The sequence below is a fragment of the Colobus angolensis genome, unplaced genomic scaffold (genome assembly GCF_000951035.1).
Source record: "Colobus angolensis palliatus isolate OR3802 unplaced genomic scaffold, Cang.pa_1.0 Scaffold1, whole genome shotgun sequence".
NCBI lineage: Eukaryota > Metazoa > Chordata > Mammalia > Primates > Cercopithecidae > Colobus > Colobus angolensis.
The window spans coordinates 11,929,392-11,946,716 of NW_012110918.1; the positions used below are offsets into that span (position 1 = coordinate 11,929,392).

At 58.2% G+C, this 17,325-nt stretch overlaps 2 protein-coding genes across 3 annotated transcripts in view; one reads left to right on the forward strand and one right to left on the reverse strand.

Annotated features, from left to right (window-relative positions):
- Positions 1-3,194, forward strand: part of CDK3 (cyclin-dependent kinase 3) — a 6,283-nt gene extending 3,089 nt beyond the window's left edge. The window contains exons 7-8 of the mRNA XM_011948597.1: positions 371-574; positions 2,512-3,194. Of these exons, the coding sequence (XP_011803987.1) occupies positions 371-574; positions 2,512-2,625 (318 nt within the window). The 3' untranslated portion in view covers positions 2,626-3,194. The remainder of the gene's footprint in view (positions 1-370; positions 575-2,511) is intronic.
- Positions 3,195-4,294: 1,100 nt separating this feature from the next.
- Positions 4,295-17,325, reverse strand: part of EVPL (envoplakin) — a 20,865-nt gene continuing 7,834 nt past the window's right edge. Inside the window, exons 10-22 of one of the 2 annotated variants that reach the window (XM_011948487.1) lie at positions 16,922-17,047; positions 16,311-16,457; positions 15,844-15,998; positions 15,559-15,656; positions 15,153-15,325; positions 12,593-12,771; positions 12,370-12,508; positions 12,058-12,251; positions 11,568-11,718; positions 9,435-9,518; positions 9,201-9,311; positions 9,005-9,097; positions 4,295-7,990 (exon numbers count right to left, since the gene is read on the reverse strand). In XM_011948487.1, coding sequence (XP_011803877.1) covers positions 4,550-7,990; positions 9,005-9,097; positions 9,201-9,311; positions 9,435-9,518; positions 11,568-11,718; positions 12,058-12,251; positions 12,370-12,508; positions 12,593-12,771; positions 15,153-15,325; positions 15,559-15,656; positions 15,844-15,998; positions 16,311-16,457; positions 16,922-17,047 — 5,091 coding nt within the window. In that variant the 3' untranslated portion in view covers positions 4,295-4,549. Of the gene's footprint in view, positions 7,991-9,004; positions 9,098-9,200; positions 9,312-9,434; positions 9,519-11,567; positions 11,719-12,057; positions 12,252-12,369; positions 12,509-12,592; positions 12,772-15,152; positions 15,326-15,492; positions 15,657-15,843; positions 15,999-16,310; positions 16,458-16,921; positions 17,048-17,325 lie in introns of both variants that reach the window. The other variant, XM_011948394.1, reaches the window with a different exon arrangement.

Consider the following 17,325-nt stretch of genomic DNA (forward strand, 5'->3'; position numbering starts at 1 on the left):
AAAAAAATATATATATATATAAAAATTAGCTGGGTGTGGTGGTGCATGCTTGTAGTCCCAGCTACTCGGGAGGTTGAGGCAGGAGGATTGCTTGAGCCTGTACTTGAGGCTGCAGTGAGCTGTGATTGCGCCACTGCACTCTAGCCTGGGCTATAGAGCAAGACTCCATCTCTATTTTTTAAAAAAAGTTGTTTGGTACTGGCTAAAGGACTGAGGAAGGTAGCCTTATTCCAAAAAAGGCCAGAATTCTTTGCACAACCATGGGAAAGAGATCTTGACAGGCCTCTCCCTGGGTCTGGCCACTTATCTGGTATTGGATTCTGTACAACAAAGTGGCAGACCCCACACCTTCTCTTCTTCCCCATTTCAGGTGACTCGAAAAGCCCTGTTTCCTGGTGACTCTGAGATTGACCAGCTCTTTCGTATCTTTCGTATGCTGGGGACACCCAGCGAAGCCACATGGCCCGGAGTCACCCAGCTGCCTGACTATAAGGGCAACTTCCCTAAGTGGACCAGGAAGGGACTGGGAGAGGTTGTGCCCAGTCTGGAGCCAGAGGGTAGGGACCTGCTCATGGTAAGTGCATGTGGGCTGCAGCTGCTGCTCCGACTACAGTGTCCCCTCATCAGCCAGCCTCCTACCTAACCCTGGCACTTTCCGAGTCCAAGGCCAGGGTGTCTTTCCTGACCCTTATACACAACTGGCTTGTCCTTGTCATTGGGTGTACTGATTGCTCAACCTGGAAACCTGCCCCGCGAGAAGTGCAGTATTTATCTTCCCTGGGAAAGTGGCGCTCATTGAGTTAGCTCTGTCTTTCTGCTGTGCTACATGCCCTTTTGCCCTAGTTGCCTTGTGTGTTTGCTTATTCTACTTTGTCGACATTACTGCTCCATCTAAGCTGTATGCCTCCCCAGGCCGGGGCCATACCTTCTTTTCTTTTCTTTTCTTTTTTTTTTGAGATGGAGTTTCGCCCTTGTTGCCCTGGCTGGAGTGTGCAATGGCGTGATCTCAGCTCACTGCAACCTCCACCTCCTGTGTTCAAGTCATTCTTCTGCCTCAGCCTCCCGAGTAGCTGGGGCTACAGGTGCCTGTCACCACGCCCAGCTAATGTTTTTGTTTGTTTGTTTGTTTGTTTGTTTTTTAGCAGAGACAGGGTTTCACCATGTTGGCCAGACTGGTCTCGAACTCCTGACCTCAGGTGATCTGCCCACCTCGGCTTCCTAAAGTGCTGGGATTACAAGCGTGAACCACTCACTGTGCCCGGCTGGGGCCACTCATTCTACCACCTGGGTGTTCCACCTGTGACTCCTACAGTGGTCAGTCTTCAGAACAGGCTGTCCCCTGCTGCCTGGGCCCATGCCACAGCTCTCACTCACCCCTCCTGTTGGTGTCTTGAGCTGTGTACCAGGCCGGACTGCCCAGGAAGTCTCTGGCAGAGCCATCCTTTTTTTTTTTTATGACAGGGTCTCAGTCTGTCACCCAGGCTGGAGTGCAGTGGTATGACCATGACTCACTGCAGCCTTGACCTCCCAGGCACAAGCAATCCTCCCATCTCAGCCTCCTGAGTAGGTGGGACCACAGGTACATGCCACTATGCCTGGCTACCTTTTGTATTTTTTTGTAGAGACAGTGTTTCACCATGTTGCCCAGGCTGGTCTCGAACTCCTGGGCTCAATTGATCCTCTTGCCTCAGCTTCCTGAGTAGCTGAGACTATAGGGGTGCACCACCATCCCCAGCTAATTTTATTTTTGTAGAAATGGGGTCTCACTATGTTGCTGAGACTGGTCTTGAACTCCTGGGCTCAAGTGATCCTCCTGCTTTGGCCTGTCAAAGTGGGGGATCACAGGTGTGAGCCACTGCACCTGTCCACCATCCATTCTTGCCCACAAAGTCTTGGAGCCACATTTCTCTCCTTCATCTGGTGTTGAGTGAGAGGAAGGCGGGTCAGTATTTTCATCTTCAGGCTGTGTGTCCAGCTCTCCAGAAGTCTCTGCGTATTGTCTACCCGCCCAATGGGAGCAGCACAGTGCGGACTCCAGCCAAGGCCCTGAGCCCTCCATCTGGGCTGCTCTACCACAGGGGGTCCTTCCACATCCTGCCTGGGTCTAGGGATTCTAGGGCAGAGGACTGGACAGGTTTGGCCTCTTGGAGTGTCAGTCCCTGTGCCCCCCACTCAGGGTTTCTCCCTGGACAGCTTCAGTCCCCTGCTTCCTGATACGTGGGGTTCTGTACTCTGCCTGACTAGAAGCAGGCTGGGACCTGGGACCCTCCCCGAGAAGGGGAGTGACTCAGCTTCAGTGGCCTGAGGAGACCTGGGTGACTCATTGGGACTGTCCAGATTCCAGGAGTGTCCAGAACTGGCTGGAGAGCCAGGAGGTCGTGGCTTCGTGCGGTTCTGGGTTTGAGGGCAGCCAATTTGGGGCTCAGGCCCTTGATCTGGGACCTGGGAGGGGGATTTCTCACCCCACCCTGGCTGCACCCAGACCACATCCTCTTGCTCCTTTCTTCCCAGCAACTCCTGCAGTGTGACCCCAGCCGGCGGATCACAGCCAAGACTGCCCTGGCCCACCCGTACTTCTCATCCCCCGAGCCCTCTCCGGCCGCCCGCCAGTATGTGCTGCAGTGATTCTGCCATTGAGAACGTCAAGACCACACTCAGATCCTCTCTCGAGCAGCTGCTGCCCCAGCTGCCTCCTACCCATTTCTGAGAGAGGACGCATCTGGAATTTGGCATCAGCCTGCAGAGGGCTGAGTCTGGGTTAGTCCTGCCCACAGGTTAGGGAGATCCTGTGTGTTTTTTGGGTTTGATGGTGCCCTTTCAAAATGGAAGCATGGATGCTCCATGCACCAGGGGTCCCCAGGCACTAACACGTGCCAAGTTGAAGGCAGGAGGCCTGCCAGAGCCGGGTGTAGGTGTTCAAGCCCTCACCTGCCCCGCCTGCATGGCCAGACCCTGAGGAAATGGCACCCCCTGCTGGTCTTTTTGGATTTAAAATGTTTGGGGGAAGAGTTGAGTTTCAGTTAAGAGTCCCAAGTTAAACAGGAGAGAAGTGAGGGAGAGGAGAGAGGGCATTCCCTGGATCCCAGGAGAGCTGGGCTGTGACTGCACTAAAGAGTCCTTCCTTCACCTAAGATATGCTGCTTTTGGTTCGTTTCTGGCTTGACAACAAGAAATAAATGTGATATGTTCCTGAGTTTTCTGGTTGTACTGCTCACAGGAGACCCCTGGGCTTCCCAAGGGGGACATTGACACAGGGCTGGAGACAGCTCTGGCCCAAACCAAGACAGCGGGGAAATGGGCAAGGAGTAAGGAGCAGATGGGGAGACAGGAGCTGTTCCATGATCTTTTTTTTTTTTTTGAGACAGAGTCTCGCTCTGTCACCCAGGCTAGAGTGCAGTGACACAATCTCGGCTCACTGCAACCTCCGCCTCCCAGATTCAAGCAATTCTCCTGCCTCAGTCTCCTGAGTAGCTGGAATTACAGGCATACGCCACCAAGCCCCGTTAGGTTTTTTTGTATTTTTAGTAGAGACAGGGTTTCACCATGTTGGCCAGGCTGGTTTCACATTCCCAGCCTCAGGTGATCTGCCCGCCTTGGCCTCCCAAAGTGCTAGGATTACAGCTGTGAGCCATCACACCCAGTCCCATGATCCCTTTTTAATTTTTAACTTTTGCGGGTACATAGTAGGTATATACATTTATGGGGTGCATGAGATATTTTGATGATACAGGTATCCAATGCGTAATAATCACATCAGAGTAAATGGGGTATCCATTCCCTAAAGCATTTATCCTTTCTCCGAGTTACAAACAATCCAATTGTACTCCTTTAGTGATTTTTTTTTTTTTTTTTGAGATGGGGTCTCGCTCTGTCACCCAGGCTGGAGTGCAGTGGCACAATCTTGGCTCACGCAACCTCTGCCTCCCAGATTCAAGCAATTCTCCTGCCTCAGCCTCCTGAGTAGTGGGGATTGCAGGCATGCACCACCACACCCAGCTAAATTTTGTATTTTAGTAGAGATGGGGTTTCACCATGTTGGTCAAGTTGTTCTCGAACTCCTGACCTCGTGATCCACCCGCCTTGGCCTCCCTAAGTGCTGGGATTACAGGTGTGAGCCACCGTGCCCGGCTTCCTTTAGTGATTTTAAACCATAATCTCCGAGGATGCCCATTTCCTAGGCAGGCAAATTGAGCATGTCCGCCCAGGGAAGGACTTGAGCAATGCTGTCCCTGCACTCATCTCCTAGACACCTGGATCCTGTGCTCTCAAATGTGAATGAATGGGACACCACATGGCACGGGGAGAGAGAATTTGTTTATTGGGATCACTGGGTGGAGGTGGAGGAAGAACTGAGTGGCTGCTGTCCTGGTCTGGGGATGGATCAGGCACCAAGGTTAGGAGAAGGAGCCCAACACCACGTTAGTAAAATAATAAAACAGTGGTCGGACAAGGGGAAGACCCACTGCCTGGGATGAGGCTGCTCTGGGGCAAGAGGTGTACATATCCTACCTGCCCCAACACCACTTCCCCACTGGCTGTTTGGCCGGTGTCAGCGCAGGGAGCGTGGGGCGGTGGGGGATGCGGTGCGGTAGCAGCGGTACCCCTCCAGTGCCGCTGGCAGGAGCAGCAGGCCGCTCAGGGGGTCTTTGCGGCAGCGGCTCATGGCCTCCTTGTAGCTCAGCCGTTCCTTGGAGATGGGGTCTGTCAAATCCTTCTCGTGGCTGGACTCGTCCTGCAGGAGCTGGGCCAGCTCCTCGCTGATCATCCCGGAGAGGAGGGCCTGCTGGATGGGGATGCGGCCTGTCCTCTTGGGGTCAATGAGGCCCCCGGTCAGGTGCTGCACCTGCAGGTGTGGAAGCACACTCTCCCGGGGCATCCAGCCCTTCTGGACGGCCTCGCCCACCGACAGCCTCTTCTTGGTGACAGGGTCCTCGATGCCGGTGAAGGCTTTCTGGGCGTTGAGCAGCCTCTGTGTGGAGGTGTTCTCGATCAGGCCCCTCTCCATGGCCTTGTGCACAGAGTAGCGCTCACGGCTGAGCAGGTCCACGATGCCCCCCGTGGCCGCCTGGGCCTCCAGTAGCTTCTGCCCGGTGATGGGGTCCAGCATGTTCTTGGCCACGGCCGTCTTGATGCTGCACTTGTTGTCTGTGGTTGTGTCATAGATTCCGGCGATAGGGAAGCTGTCATCACCGAGCCCGAGAGAGAAGCCGGGAGAGAAGAAACTGGTGCTCTGGGGGACCGGGGAGGCAAGTGGGGACTTGGAGATGATAGAGCCGATGGACAGCGAGGAGCTTGGCTTGGTCTCCCCAGCCACAAGCAGTGCGAACTCAGAGATGGGCAGGTGGCCATCCTTGTACAGATGGTACTCCTCCTTAGAGATGCGCCGGCAGCGAAGGGCGGCCTCGATGGAGTACTGCTTCCCGCTCTTGCGGTCCAGGAGCACAGACTCCTCCCCACAGGGCCCCGAGGTGGTGACCTCCTCCCAGTCGCACTCGAGCTCCTGCAGCTGTAGGTACTGGCCTCTGTCGATGATGCCTCTCTTGTAGGCCTCGTACGGGGACATGTCCTTCCCTGTCTCGGGTTCCAGGATGGAGATCTTGGTGGAAAGGTTGGTCTCTCGCGTCTGGGTCTCCTGGCTGAGCTCCTCCCGGCTCACCTTGGCGTGGAGGTCCCGGAGGGTCCGCTCCTTCTCGTAGATCTGGTCCTTCTCGCGGAGGATGGCCGCCTCGAGCTGTGAGAGCTCCTGGCCCCGCTGGGCCGCCTTCTGCCGCTCGCTCTCCGTCTTCTGGCTAAGCAGCTTCGACTCCTCCTGCAGCTGCAGTGTCTGCTGCTGCTTCTGCCTCTCCAGAGCCCGCAGCTCCTGCTGCAGCCGCCCACGCTCCTGGTCCGCCTGGTCCCGGGCCCTCTGCAGTTCAGCCTCCTCCCGGGACCAGGTCCTCCCCAGCCTCTCGGCCCGGTCAATGCGCTCCCGCAGGCGCCGTGCCTCCTCCTCCCGGGCCTGCCGGGCAGTGCGCTCCCTGGTGAGCATCTCCCACAAGCGGGCCCGCTCATCCTCCAGCACGCGGTCCTTCTGCACCCGGATCACTTCCTTGTAGATGGTCTTCTCCTGCGATTTGGCTTTCTGGAGGACGTCAATCTGGACCTGCAGGTTCTTGCACTCCCGATGCAGCTCCGTCACCTGGGTCTTCTCCTGGTCCAGGTCCCGCCGCAGGGCTTTCGTGGATTTCTCCAGGTCCGGGTCCTTCTCCAGCTTGACCACTTCCTCCATGATGATCTTCTCCTGCACCGTGGGAGGCCGCTTCTCGAGCTCCTGGATCCTCAAGGTCAGCTGCCGCAGCTCCTTCTCCACGGCCAGCTTCTTGCTGCGGTCCTCCTGGAAGCTGAGCAGGCCCTCCTGCTCCTCCACGCCGGCCCGCAGCTGCTGCACCTCAAGCTCCAACTGGCGCCGCCGGCCCACCTCCTCGTCCAGGCTCCGGCTCAGCCGGCTGTGCTCCTCGCGCAGCTTCGGGTCCTTCTGGGTGACCACGACCTCCTGCACCACCACCTTCTCCTCGGGCTTCCTCCTCTCCAGCAGCAGGCTCTTGCTCTGCAGCTCGTGCACCGCGTCCTCCGCGGCCCGTCTCTTCTGGGCCGCCTCCCGCACCTCCTGGCGGAGCCGCTCTGCTTCCTTCTCCAGCACCCGATCCTTCTCGTGGCGCACCACCTCCTTGCTCACCGTCCTGGTCTCCACCTTGGCCCGCTCGCGCCTCCACTCGTCGCGCTCACCCTGCAGGCGAATGAGCTGCTCCTGGGAGCGCCCGTGGCTGTTGACGAGCTCATTGAGCTGAGCCTTCAGGCGGTCGATCTCGCGCAGCACCTCGGGGCTCTTCTCGTGCCTCACCACCTCCTGGGTCACCTCCTTGTACTCCACCGTGGGCTTCTGGGCCCGCAGAACCTCCAGGTCGGGCAGCAGCTTCTCCACCTCCTTCTCCACACCGCTCCTCTTGCCCGCCATCTCCTGCAGCTTGGCCTTGAGCCCAGTGATCTCCTGCTCTGTCTCCGGATCCACCTGGAAGATCTCGTGGACGCGCTCCTGGAGCTGCACTTTGGGCCTCTGCTTCTCCACCATGCTGTACTTGCTGTGCAGGTCGCTCAGCTCCCTGGCCAGTGTCGCATTCTTGCTCCTCTCCTCCTCCAGAAGGCTCCTCAGCCTGGAGGACTCCTGGAGGAGCCCTGGGTCCTGCTCCACCTTCTTCACCTCCTTCACGATGACCTTGGGCTCCACCGAGCTGATAGCCCGCTCCAGGTCTTGGATGCGAGCCTGTAGCTTGGTCACAGCCTCCTCCGCCTGCTTCCTCCGCGCAGCATCCTCCTCAATCTGCAGCCTCAGAGCCTGGGCGGCCTTGACCATTTCCAGATTCTTCTCCACCTTGACCACTTCTTTCACCACGACCTTCTCCTTCACGTCCACCTCCCTCTTCTCAAGGGCCAGTAGCTCCTTCTTTAGCCCTTCCAGCCGGGCTGAGATGATGGCATCCTCCCTGCGGAGCTGCTGGATCTGGATCCTGAGCTGGGCTGCCTGGCTGTCCAGGCCGGGGTCCCTCTCCACCTGCGTGACCTCCTTGGTCAGCAGATGAGGCTGCATGGTCTTCCTCTTGCTCTCCAGTTGCACGACCTTCTGGGCTGCCACTTCCAGGTCTGCCTGCAGGCCAGCCCGCCGCTTGCTCTCCTCCTCTACCTGGGCCTTCACCCTGGACAGGCTGCCCTCCAGCTGGGGGTCCCGGTAGAACTCCACCACTTCCTTCTCCTCCAGCCTCTCCAAGGGCCGCTGGGTCCTCAGCTGCAGCAGTTGGCTCCTCTGCGCCTCCAGCTCACGCTGCACTTGGGCCACCCGCTTCCTCTCCTCTTCCAGCTGGGCCTTCAGGGCCTCTGACTCTCTCCCTGCTTGGGCAGGGCTCTCGGAGCCCTGCTTTGCATCGTGGGTCCCTCGGATGTCCTCACTGAGCTCCTTCTGCAGAGAGGAAGAAGGGTAGAGCACAGGGGTGGGCGGTGGAGATAGGAGCTCCATGTTTTTCCTGAGATGAAAGACCCCTCCCTGTTTCCTCAGACTCCCCAGTGGGTCCTCAGAGGTGGAGCTGAAGACCTAAGATGCTTGGATATAGGATTTTGAGAAGACCCAGTCAATGCAACGATTTTAGGACCCAAGGCAGTGTGCAGGCCTGGTGTGCATTAGAAAGCGCAAATAGGGGCCAGGTGCGATGGCTGATGCCTGTAATCCCAACACTTTGGGAGGCCAAGGTGGGCGGATCACCTGAGGTCAGGAGTTCGAGACCAGCCTGACTAACATAGTGAAACCCCGTCTCTACTAAAAATACAAAAAATTTGCTGGGTGTGGTGACGCATGCTGTAATCCCAGTTACTCAGGAGGCCGAGGCAGAAGAATCGCTTGAACCGGGGAGGTGGAGGTTGCAGTGAGCTGAGATTGCACCATTGCACTCCAGCCTTGGTGACAGAGCGAGACTTCGCCTCAAAAAAAATGCAAACAGGATAGATTCTCCCTGTCCCTCCAGAACTTCTCCCCTTTCCCCTTCCATCCAGGGACACTGACTGTGGCCGAGGGTAACAGAAAAGCTGGTAAGTCACCAGGAGTCCTGGAGAAGTTCTGGCTCGAGGGTGGAGAACCAGGTGGCTAAGCCTGAAGGCTCTATGGAGATTTTCTCTGCTCTCTGGGTTAGAGGTTCTGTCCCATTGGAGGACGCCCAGTGGCCAAGCTGTGACCACACTGAATGCCATCTCCAGGGCCTAACCCTGGGATGGACACCAGCCTGTAAGAGCTGCTGGAGAGAAAACTGGGTGGCCGGAAGCTGTGCCCCTCTCCAGCAGCCAGGGCTGCCCAGGGGCTGCAGGCAGGAGGGAGAGGAGGAAGGGAGACTACCAGGGTGAGAGCCTGGCATTTTGGGAATGGAGGGGGCATTCCTGGTTACTCCTGGCTGTTGTGGGAAAGGTGTAGGTGTTGTCTGTGTACCTTTTGCAGTATTTTTCTAGCGAACTCCAGCTGCTGAAGAATCTGCTGCTGGGCTGCTGCAACCTCAGTACAGGCCTTTGCAAGGTTCTTCTCCTGGAGAGGGCAGAGGGAGAGGGGAAGGGCAGAGTCAGCTCCTGCCTTGGAGCCTGCAGAGCTGTTGCCAAGGTCCACTGAGCCCTGCCAGGTCCCATCTCACCTGGGCATGGATGCTCTCCTGCAGGGGAGCCACTCGGGGTCTCTTGGGGGCTGACACTGCCAGGGTGGGCTCCAAAGAGCAGCGGTAGGTGTCTGCCTGCAGCTCATAGTCCTGAGCGGGGAGAAAAGGACAGCAGGCTGGCAGCCAGTGGGGGAAGCTGGGTGTGGGGGGTAGGGCTGGAAGAGGGACAAGGGTGATGCATGGAGAGGGGCAAGCTGAAGGCGAGCTACTGACCTGGAGCGCCGCCTGCAGGGCCTGGGAGAGGCGGGATGCCATGGCCCTGTCCCGCTCTCGGCTCTGGATCTCCTGCATCAGTCTCTGCCAGGGAAGAACCCAGAGTCAGGAGGCCAGGAAATTCCACTCACCCTGACTCTCCTCTAGCCAGTACCTCCAGGGCCACAGTCAGCCAGCGCTGCCTCTCAGGGACAGAAAGGGCAGGGAGGGAGACCTGGGCTAGACTCCCTCCTTTCCCTGACATCATTCTCTCTGCTTTTCCTCCTTCCTTTCCAAGGCACCTTGGCAGAATCTTTTCTTTTTCTTTTTGTTTGTTTCTTCTCTTTCTCTCTTTCTTCTTTCCCAAGTCTTGCTCTGTCACCCAGGTTGGAGTGTGTGACCTTGGCTCACTGCAGCCTCCTGGGTTCAAGTGATTTTCATGCCTCAGCCTCCCGAATAGCTGGGATTACAGTTGCCCGCCACCATGCCAGGCTAATTTTTGTATTTTTAGTAGAGACGGGGTTTCACCATGTTGGCCAGGCTAGTCTCGAACTCCTGACCTCAGGTGATCTGCCTGCCTCCGCCTCCCAAAGTGCTGGGATTATAGGCATAAGCCACCGCACCCGGCCCAGCGTCCCTTTCTTCGGCCTCATGCCCCTCAGAATTCTGTTCTACTACAGTAGTATCTGTGAGCGTCACCTGGGGCCTGTGGGAGGCAGGCATGCGGGGCCCACCTGCACATCAGATCCAGCAGGTCCAGGTGGCCCTGAGAATTCACATTTCTGACAAGTCTCCAGGTGATGCTGCTACAGCTCATCCAGAAAGATGGCTCCAATTGGAAAGTTCTCAACCCGGGATGCCCACTTTTATTCACCTGGGAACTTAATATACTGATGCTCTGACCACAATAATACAATTTATTTGGTCTGGGGAGGGGTCCTGGCCTGGAGATGTTTTAAAAGCTCCCTGGGAGATTCTAGTTTGCAGCCAGGGCTGAGAATCTCTGTCCCAGGCCCCCTTCCCAATGTCACCTCCCTACTCTCTCCCCAGATATTCTCATTTTCCGGCAGTCCCAGACCCATCTTTGCTCTCATGGTCTCCTAGGGGAACCCCCAGCCCCAGTTCCCTCCCATATGCCTACCTCCACCTCCCCGCCGCCCTTGGCTGTCCTGGCCACCTCATTTCAGCATGACCAAGCCGGCCCCATTCCTCTCCCCAAATATGCTCTGTTCCCTGTGTTCCTGCCTCAGGTGGAGGTACCCCCTCTTCCCAGTTGTCCCCAACAGAACCCTGGGTACCACCGGGCCCCATCCGTCTCACTCACTGTCCCCTTCAAGCAGTCACCAAGTCCACGTAATTCTGCCATCTCCATCTCAGACCTGCCCACCTCGCCCTGTGCTATGGTCCCTTCCCCGGCCAGGCCACCACTCTCTCTCCACTGGATTTCCACCCTGGCTCCTTGTGGTCCTCCATGTCTTCATTCCCACCCTTTTAGTCATTCTCTACTTGGCAGCCAGAGCCAGCTTCTAAACACTGGCCTGGAAGCATCCCCTCCCCAGCAGCTTCTGGGGGCCGCAGGAGAGAGTGCAGCCTGGATCCCGTGCCGGAAGGGCCTGTGTGGTCTGCCCATCTGGTTGTCCTTGCCCCTGAGTCCCCCTCCTTTCCCCTGACTGCCATGCCCTCTGCGTGGGACATTTCATCCTTCCCCCCACTACACTTGCTTCCTCCCACACCACTGACCCTGATCCGCACGGGTGTCCAGCCTGGGGGCACCCACAGCACGCTGGCTTCTCCCACCAATGCTTATCAGCATCACAGACCTCCCCCACTAGACTGGGAGCTGCCTGGATGCAGGGTTGTACCCCAGTAAACCCATTGCCCGGTACATGGCAGGGGCTTGATGAGTATGAGGAAAATGCAGCAGTGGCCGGAAACCTCAAGGCTCTGTGGCCTGAGCTTGTAAATCCCACTGCCCCAGTTGGGTCAGAGATGTGCTGGCCCCGTCTGTGGGCAAAGTGGAGCATTTCAGCCGGAGGCCAGGGAAGGGGCCCAATGCCTCCGTGCCCTGGGCTTTGAAGCCCCTTAGAGCTCTTCTGAGCTTTGGCCACTAGGGGGCGACATGGGCACAGGCAGCTGTCCCTGCCTCAGCCTCACCTTCTGTGCCTGCAGCTTGTAGGCGATCTGGCTGGGGCCGTCGCTGGGCCGCACCTGGCTGTGGGGCAGGTGCTCCAGCCAGGAGCTCAGGTTATCCTTGCAGTTCTTGAACTGCTGGTAGGTGAGGGCGGCATCCTGCACCATCTTCTCCCTGCAGGAGGACGAGGCCCAGAACAGAGATGAGACCTGCCCTCTGGGGACCGGGGCAGGTGCATAGGGAGGCTGGTGGGAGCCTCCTCCTGGGGGCAGGTCAGGAGGCCCCAGTGACCTACTGTGCAGATCCCCACTCCCTGACCCTGGGAATTCAGAGATGGAACGGTCTCCACCAGGCACCACCCTGGGAGGTAAGCGCTGTTGTTATCTCATTTTAGAGGTGAGGAAACAGCTTCAGAGAAGTGAAGTCACTAGCCCAGGATCACACAGCTTGTAGGCAGCAATGCCTGCCTCTGCACCAGCCCACACCCTGTGCCCCGAGGACCCAGTCGCTTACCGCAGGTCCAGCTGGTCCCCTGCAGCGTGGTAGCGGTCGGTGAGGGCTCTCACCTGGCGCTGCTGGTGAGGCAGGTCTTGGCAGAACTCCTGGAAGTTGTTCTGCAGCGCGGCGCACGCATGTTCCGAGGTCTTCAGCGCGCGGTGCAGCCCCAGCACGCAGGCCTGCTGTTCCAGCAGCTCCCTCCGCTGGCGCTGTGAAAGGAGGGGATACAGCCGTGCACCCTCGTGGTTGGGGAGACACCATGTCCACCCCACCCACCCCTGAATGCTGAGTCCCCCTGCCACCAGGAGGCCCTGGCTGGTCCCTTACCTGCAGCTCGCTGACCCTCTCCTGCAGAGCACCCGGTTCGGCAGGGATAGGGGCCTCCTGCACCAGCGTGGCCTCAAAGCCTCGGATGACCCTGTCAGCATCCTGGATCTGCTGTTCCAGGCCCAGGGCAGCCTTGGCTCTGCCACAGAGAAGGCAAGACTCAGACACTCCCTGGGCCACATGCTGCTGCCCTGCCTGGCTGCCCTGTCCTCAGAGCACTCACTTCTCCCCGTAGAGGCTGCACAGAACCTGCACGTCACTGAACTTGTTCTTCACGCTGTTGAGGGCCACGGGCAGCTGCAGGGCAGCGGGGCCCACGGGCCGTGTGGACAGAAACGCCTCACACTCCTTCTGGGCTGTCTCCTTCTCTGCTCCCAGGCTCTGCAGACGCTGGGCTGTGCCCTAAAGAGAGGCGGGGTCAGGGATCTCTGGGCAGGTGGGTTCCACCTGACTCTTCTACCAGTATACCCTAACTCTGTGCCCATGGAGGCACGGCTCAGGCAGAGAACTGGGTTCAGTCCTGGCCCCACTCGTTCCTCTGTGGATGACCTGGGGCAGATCAACCTCTCTGACCCTCAGTCTCCTCATCTACAGAATGATTGATAGGAGGCGCCGGGCGCAGTGGCTCACACCTGTAATCCCAGCACTTTGGAAGGCAGAGGTGGGCAGATTGCTTGAGGTCAGGAATTCGAGACCAGCCTGGCCAACATGGCGAAATCCTGTCTCTACTAAAAACACAAAAATTAGCCAGCCATAGTGGCGTGCACCTGTAATCCCAGCTACCCAGGAGTCTGAGGCAGGAGAATTGCTTGAACCCCAGGAGATGGGGGTTGCAGCAAGCTGAGATCACACCACTGCACTCCAGCCTGGGCGACAAGAGCAAGACTCCATCTCAAAAAAATGAAATCAATAAAAAAGAATGATTGATGGGAGGATGACATGACAGCCTGTGTCTGGAGCTCAGCAGTGAGTGCCAGGCACACAGTTACCTACAGTCATCTTCATGTCACTGTCCTGCTCACGAGACCATCAGGTCCCCTGGCCCTGTTGCTCTAGCCAAAGCCCTGGCTCTGCCCACTAGGGACTGTTGCCCTTATTCTTTCATCAGCTATTCACTCATCTGCCCCCTCCGTCACCGAGCAGTGCTGACTGCACCAGGCACCACCCACCGCCCAGTCTAACTGGGCTTCTCCTGGACCCCAACACCACTGATGTGGCAGATGCTATGACTTCAAAACCTAAGGACCCAGCTTCTTGGGAGGTGAAGACAGGGGGATTGTTTGAGACCAGGAGGTTGAGGCTACAGTGAGCTTTGATCATGCCACTGCCCTCCAGCCTGGGCAACAGAGCAAGACCCCATCTCAAAATAATAATAATATGGCCAGGTGCAGTGGCTCATGCCTGTAATCCTAGCACTTTGGGAGGCCAAGGTGGGAGAATGACTTGAGCTCAGGAGTTTGAGACCAGCCTGGGCAACATGGCAAAACCCCATCCCTACCAAAAAAAATTAGCTAGGCTCAGTGTTGTGCCTGTGGTCCCAACTACTCAAGAGGCTGAGGTGGGAGGATCACTCAAGCCTGGGAGGTAGAGGTTGCAGTGAGCTGAGATTATACCACTGCGCACCACTGCACTCCAGCCTGGGTGACAGAGTGAGACCCCATCTCAAAAAACAAAAAACAGACCAGGCGCACTGGCTCACACCTGTAATCCCAGCACTCTGGGAGGCCGAGATGGGTGGATCACTTGAGGTCAGGAGTTCGACACCAGCCTGGCCAACATGGTGAAACCCCATCTCTACTAAAAATACAAAAAATTAGCTGGGAGTGGTGGCAGGCACCTGTAATCCCAGCTACTCGGGAGGCTGAGGCAGGAGAATCACTTGAACCCCAGAGGCAGAGGTTGCAGTGAGCTGAGATTGTGCCATTGCACTCCAGCCTGGGTAACAAGAGTGAAACTCCATCTCAAAAAAAAAAAAAAAAAGAGGCTGGATACAGTGGCTCACACCTGCAATCCCAGCACTTTGGGAGGCCAAGGTGGGTGGATCACTTGAGGTCAGGAGTTCGAGATCAGCCTGGCCAACATGGTGAAACCCCATCTCTACTAAAAATACAACAATTAGTTGGGTGTGGTGGTGGGTGCCTGTCATCCCAGCTACTCAGGAGGCTGAGGCAGGAGAATTGCTTGAACCTGGGAGGCAGAGGTTGCAGTGAGCCGAGATCGTGCCAGCCTGAGAGACTTTGTCTCAAGAAAAGAAAAGAAGCCGGTTTGGAAGGATAAGCCAGACTGTGGCCCGGTGTGGGCTTCACTTTGAGCACTTCCGGGAGCGTTGAGTCCACGTGGCAGACAGCTTGCTGTTCTTGGGTAAGGAGTTTACACAACGCTGCAACCTCCCCAGGAAGGCTCCCCCTTGCAGCCAGGGGACATCTCTTCCTAAGATTCTCCAGGCTCCCTTGCTAATTCAGGAGCTTCGCCAGAACACCTCCTGGGGGTGATGACATTGGGCCCTACTGGAACCTTCCTGAATGATCAGGTGGGCTGGGCATTATTATATCTGCTTCAGGGATGAGGAAACCAAGGCCCAGAGAATGATGTAGTCCAAGATCACAGAGCTGGTCAGTGGAGGAGCCAGGAGGGGAACCAGCTTGTCTGAGCCCAGGTCTGTCCACTCCCTTCTCCACCTCCGTCCTAGCCGCTGCTCCTGCACTTGCCTCCCCTCCCTCAAGTGTGAGCCCCAGGGCCAGGCCGCTTCCCATCCCAGCTGCCCCTGCCCGCCGCTCACCCACCTCGTGGCTGTGGATGCGGCCCTTCAGGTCCTCCAGGGGTGTGGTGCGGCTCAGCGGGGCCCGTGCCCAGGCCAGCAGCTGCCTCTCTATCTGTCCCAGGTCCCCATCCAGCCGGGTCATCTGTGTCAGGAGCTTCTGGGCCTGCGGGTTGGCTGGGGCCGAGCCAGATGGAGCTGGGGGCAGAGGTGCTGGTGAGGGCCCAGGGCCTATCTCGTGACTGCCAGACGGGTGCCCCCACCAGGTGCTCACAGGGTAGGGTGGAGGGGACGACAGGGCCGCCCCAGAGAAGAAATCCCGAGTGGTGGTCCCTAACGCAAGGCGACCCCTGCCCATCACAGACCAGTCGGAAGTTGGAATCTACTCCCTCCAGCCCCACAGCCACCCCTCCCCGGGCCGCCCTGGGTACCCTGCTGGCCGGGCCGAACAGACTCTGCAGCGCTGGCCTTCAGGCGGCTCTGGACTGTGGCCAATTTCTGCTTCAGGGCCTGCAGCTCCGAGGCCAGCCTAGAACGAAGAGGGGGTCGGATAAGGAGGTCCCCACTCTGCCTCTCTCCCTCCCCAGCCCCAGTAGACACAGCTGCAGGTGAAGGCCGGCCTTTGAGCAGGGGTCTGCCGGGCCATGGCCTTGGACAGCGTAGGGCCAGCCTGCTCTGCCCACAGCCTGCCCCTGAGTAACTCTACACAGACCTACCGGGAGGCCCTGGCCACGGCGTCAGGGTCAGGTGCTGGGATGCAGAAGCAGGCGGCGGGAGCACGCTTGGTCTCCCCACCTAGGCCCTGCACGACCCAGGTGTGTGGGTCAGTGTTATCTATCAGCTTATACCGCTCACCCCGCAGCAGCTGCACCTGGGGGCACAGAAAGGGAGCGGCTCCTGCAGGCTCGTGGCGGGGGGCCAAGGCCAGGGCAGAGTAGGGACTGGGGACAGAGACAAATGGGGACAGCAGCTGGAACAGGGACAAGAGTAGGGTGGGAGGTGCTGGGGTAGGAAAGAGGCAGGACAGGACTTGGAGAGAGGAGGGTCTGGGTCAAGGGAAGGAGTAGGGCAGACGTGGGAGCAGGAGACATCTGGGGATGGAGCAGGGATGGGCTTGGGCAGGGGCAGGGGATGGGCTGGGAGGGGCTGGATGGCGGCAGGGGTGAGGTGGGGGAGTTCACACTTCTCCTGAGTCCCAGTCGCAGATGCTGTCCACGTGCAGGGGCTGCTGAGGCGGGTTTCTTCGCTGTGGCAGAGGGGCCACATCCCGGCTTCGCCGCTGCAGGTCCCCAGTGGCCCTCTCAGTGACGGCCAGCTGTTTCTCCTCTGCCTGCCGGGGGCCCAGACAGTGGGGACTCAGGCCAGGCTGCACTGGGGGCTGGCCACACCATACCCGTCCTTCCAAAGGACCAGAGGCTGGCCTTCATGAAGGCAGGGGTCTCTAAGTCAGCAAAGTAAAAGGAGCCCCTCTCTGGAGGCCTAGGATCCTGGGATCTGCTAGTTGGAGGGAGGGGGATGGCGCAGCACCACCCAGGCCTCTGAGCAGAAGCTAGAGGAGCCTCAGAGCTCTCCCAGGCTGCCCTTGTCCCACTGCAAATGAGGAAGCTGACATCCAGAGGTGGGAGGGGCTTGCTGGTACCTGGCCGGCCTCCTGCTAGAGCAGACCCCCCGCCAGCACCCAGGCCAGGGCCTGGGATAGGACTAGGTACCGAGGCAGAAGGGGTGAGGCCCAGAAAGATGGACAGGACCAATTCCCAGAAGTGGGGTGCAGATGGCCTGGTGGGGTTGTCTCACCTCCAGCTGTTGCAGCAGCTCTGTGGGGGCGCCAGGGGGGCCCCCAGGTGCAGGGCTGTACTTGGCATCCAAGTTAGAGTTGAGCTTCGCCAGGGTCTGGCTGACCGAGTCGGCCTCTTCCTGGAACTGAGTTCACTGGGTGGTCAAGGACAGAGCCTGGGGCAACCTGCTGCCCAGTGACCCTACAAACCAGCTAAACCTAAGCCAGCTAAACCTAAACCAGCTAAACACAAACCAGCTAAACCTAAACCAGATAAATGTGAACCAGCTAAACTAAACCAGTAAAGTAAACCTGCTGGATCCGATGTGCAGGTGGGCCCCGCATGCCTGCCTCCCACAGGCCCCAGGTGATGCTCGCAGATACTACTGTGCTAGAACAGAACTCTGAGGGGCACGAGACAGAA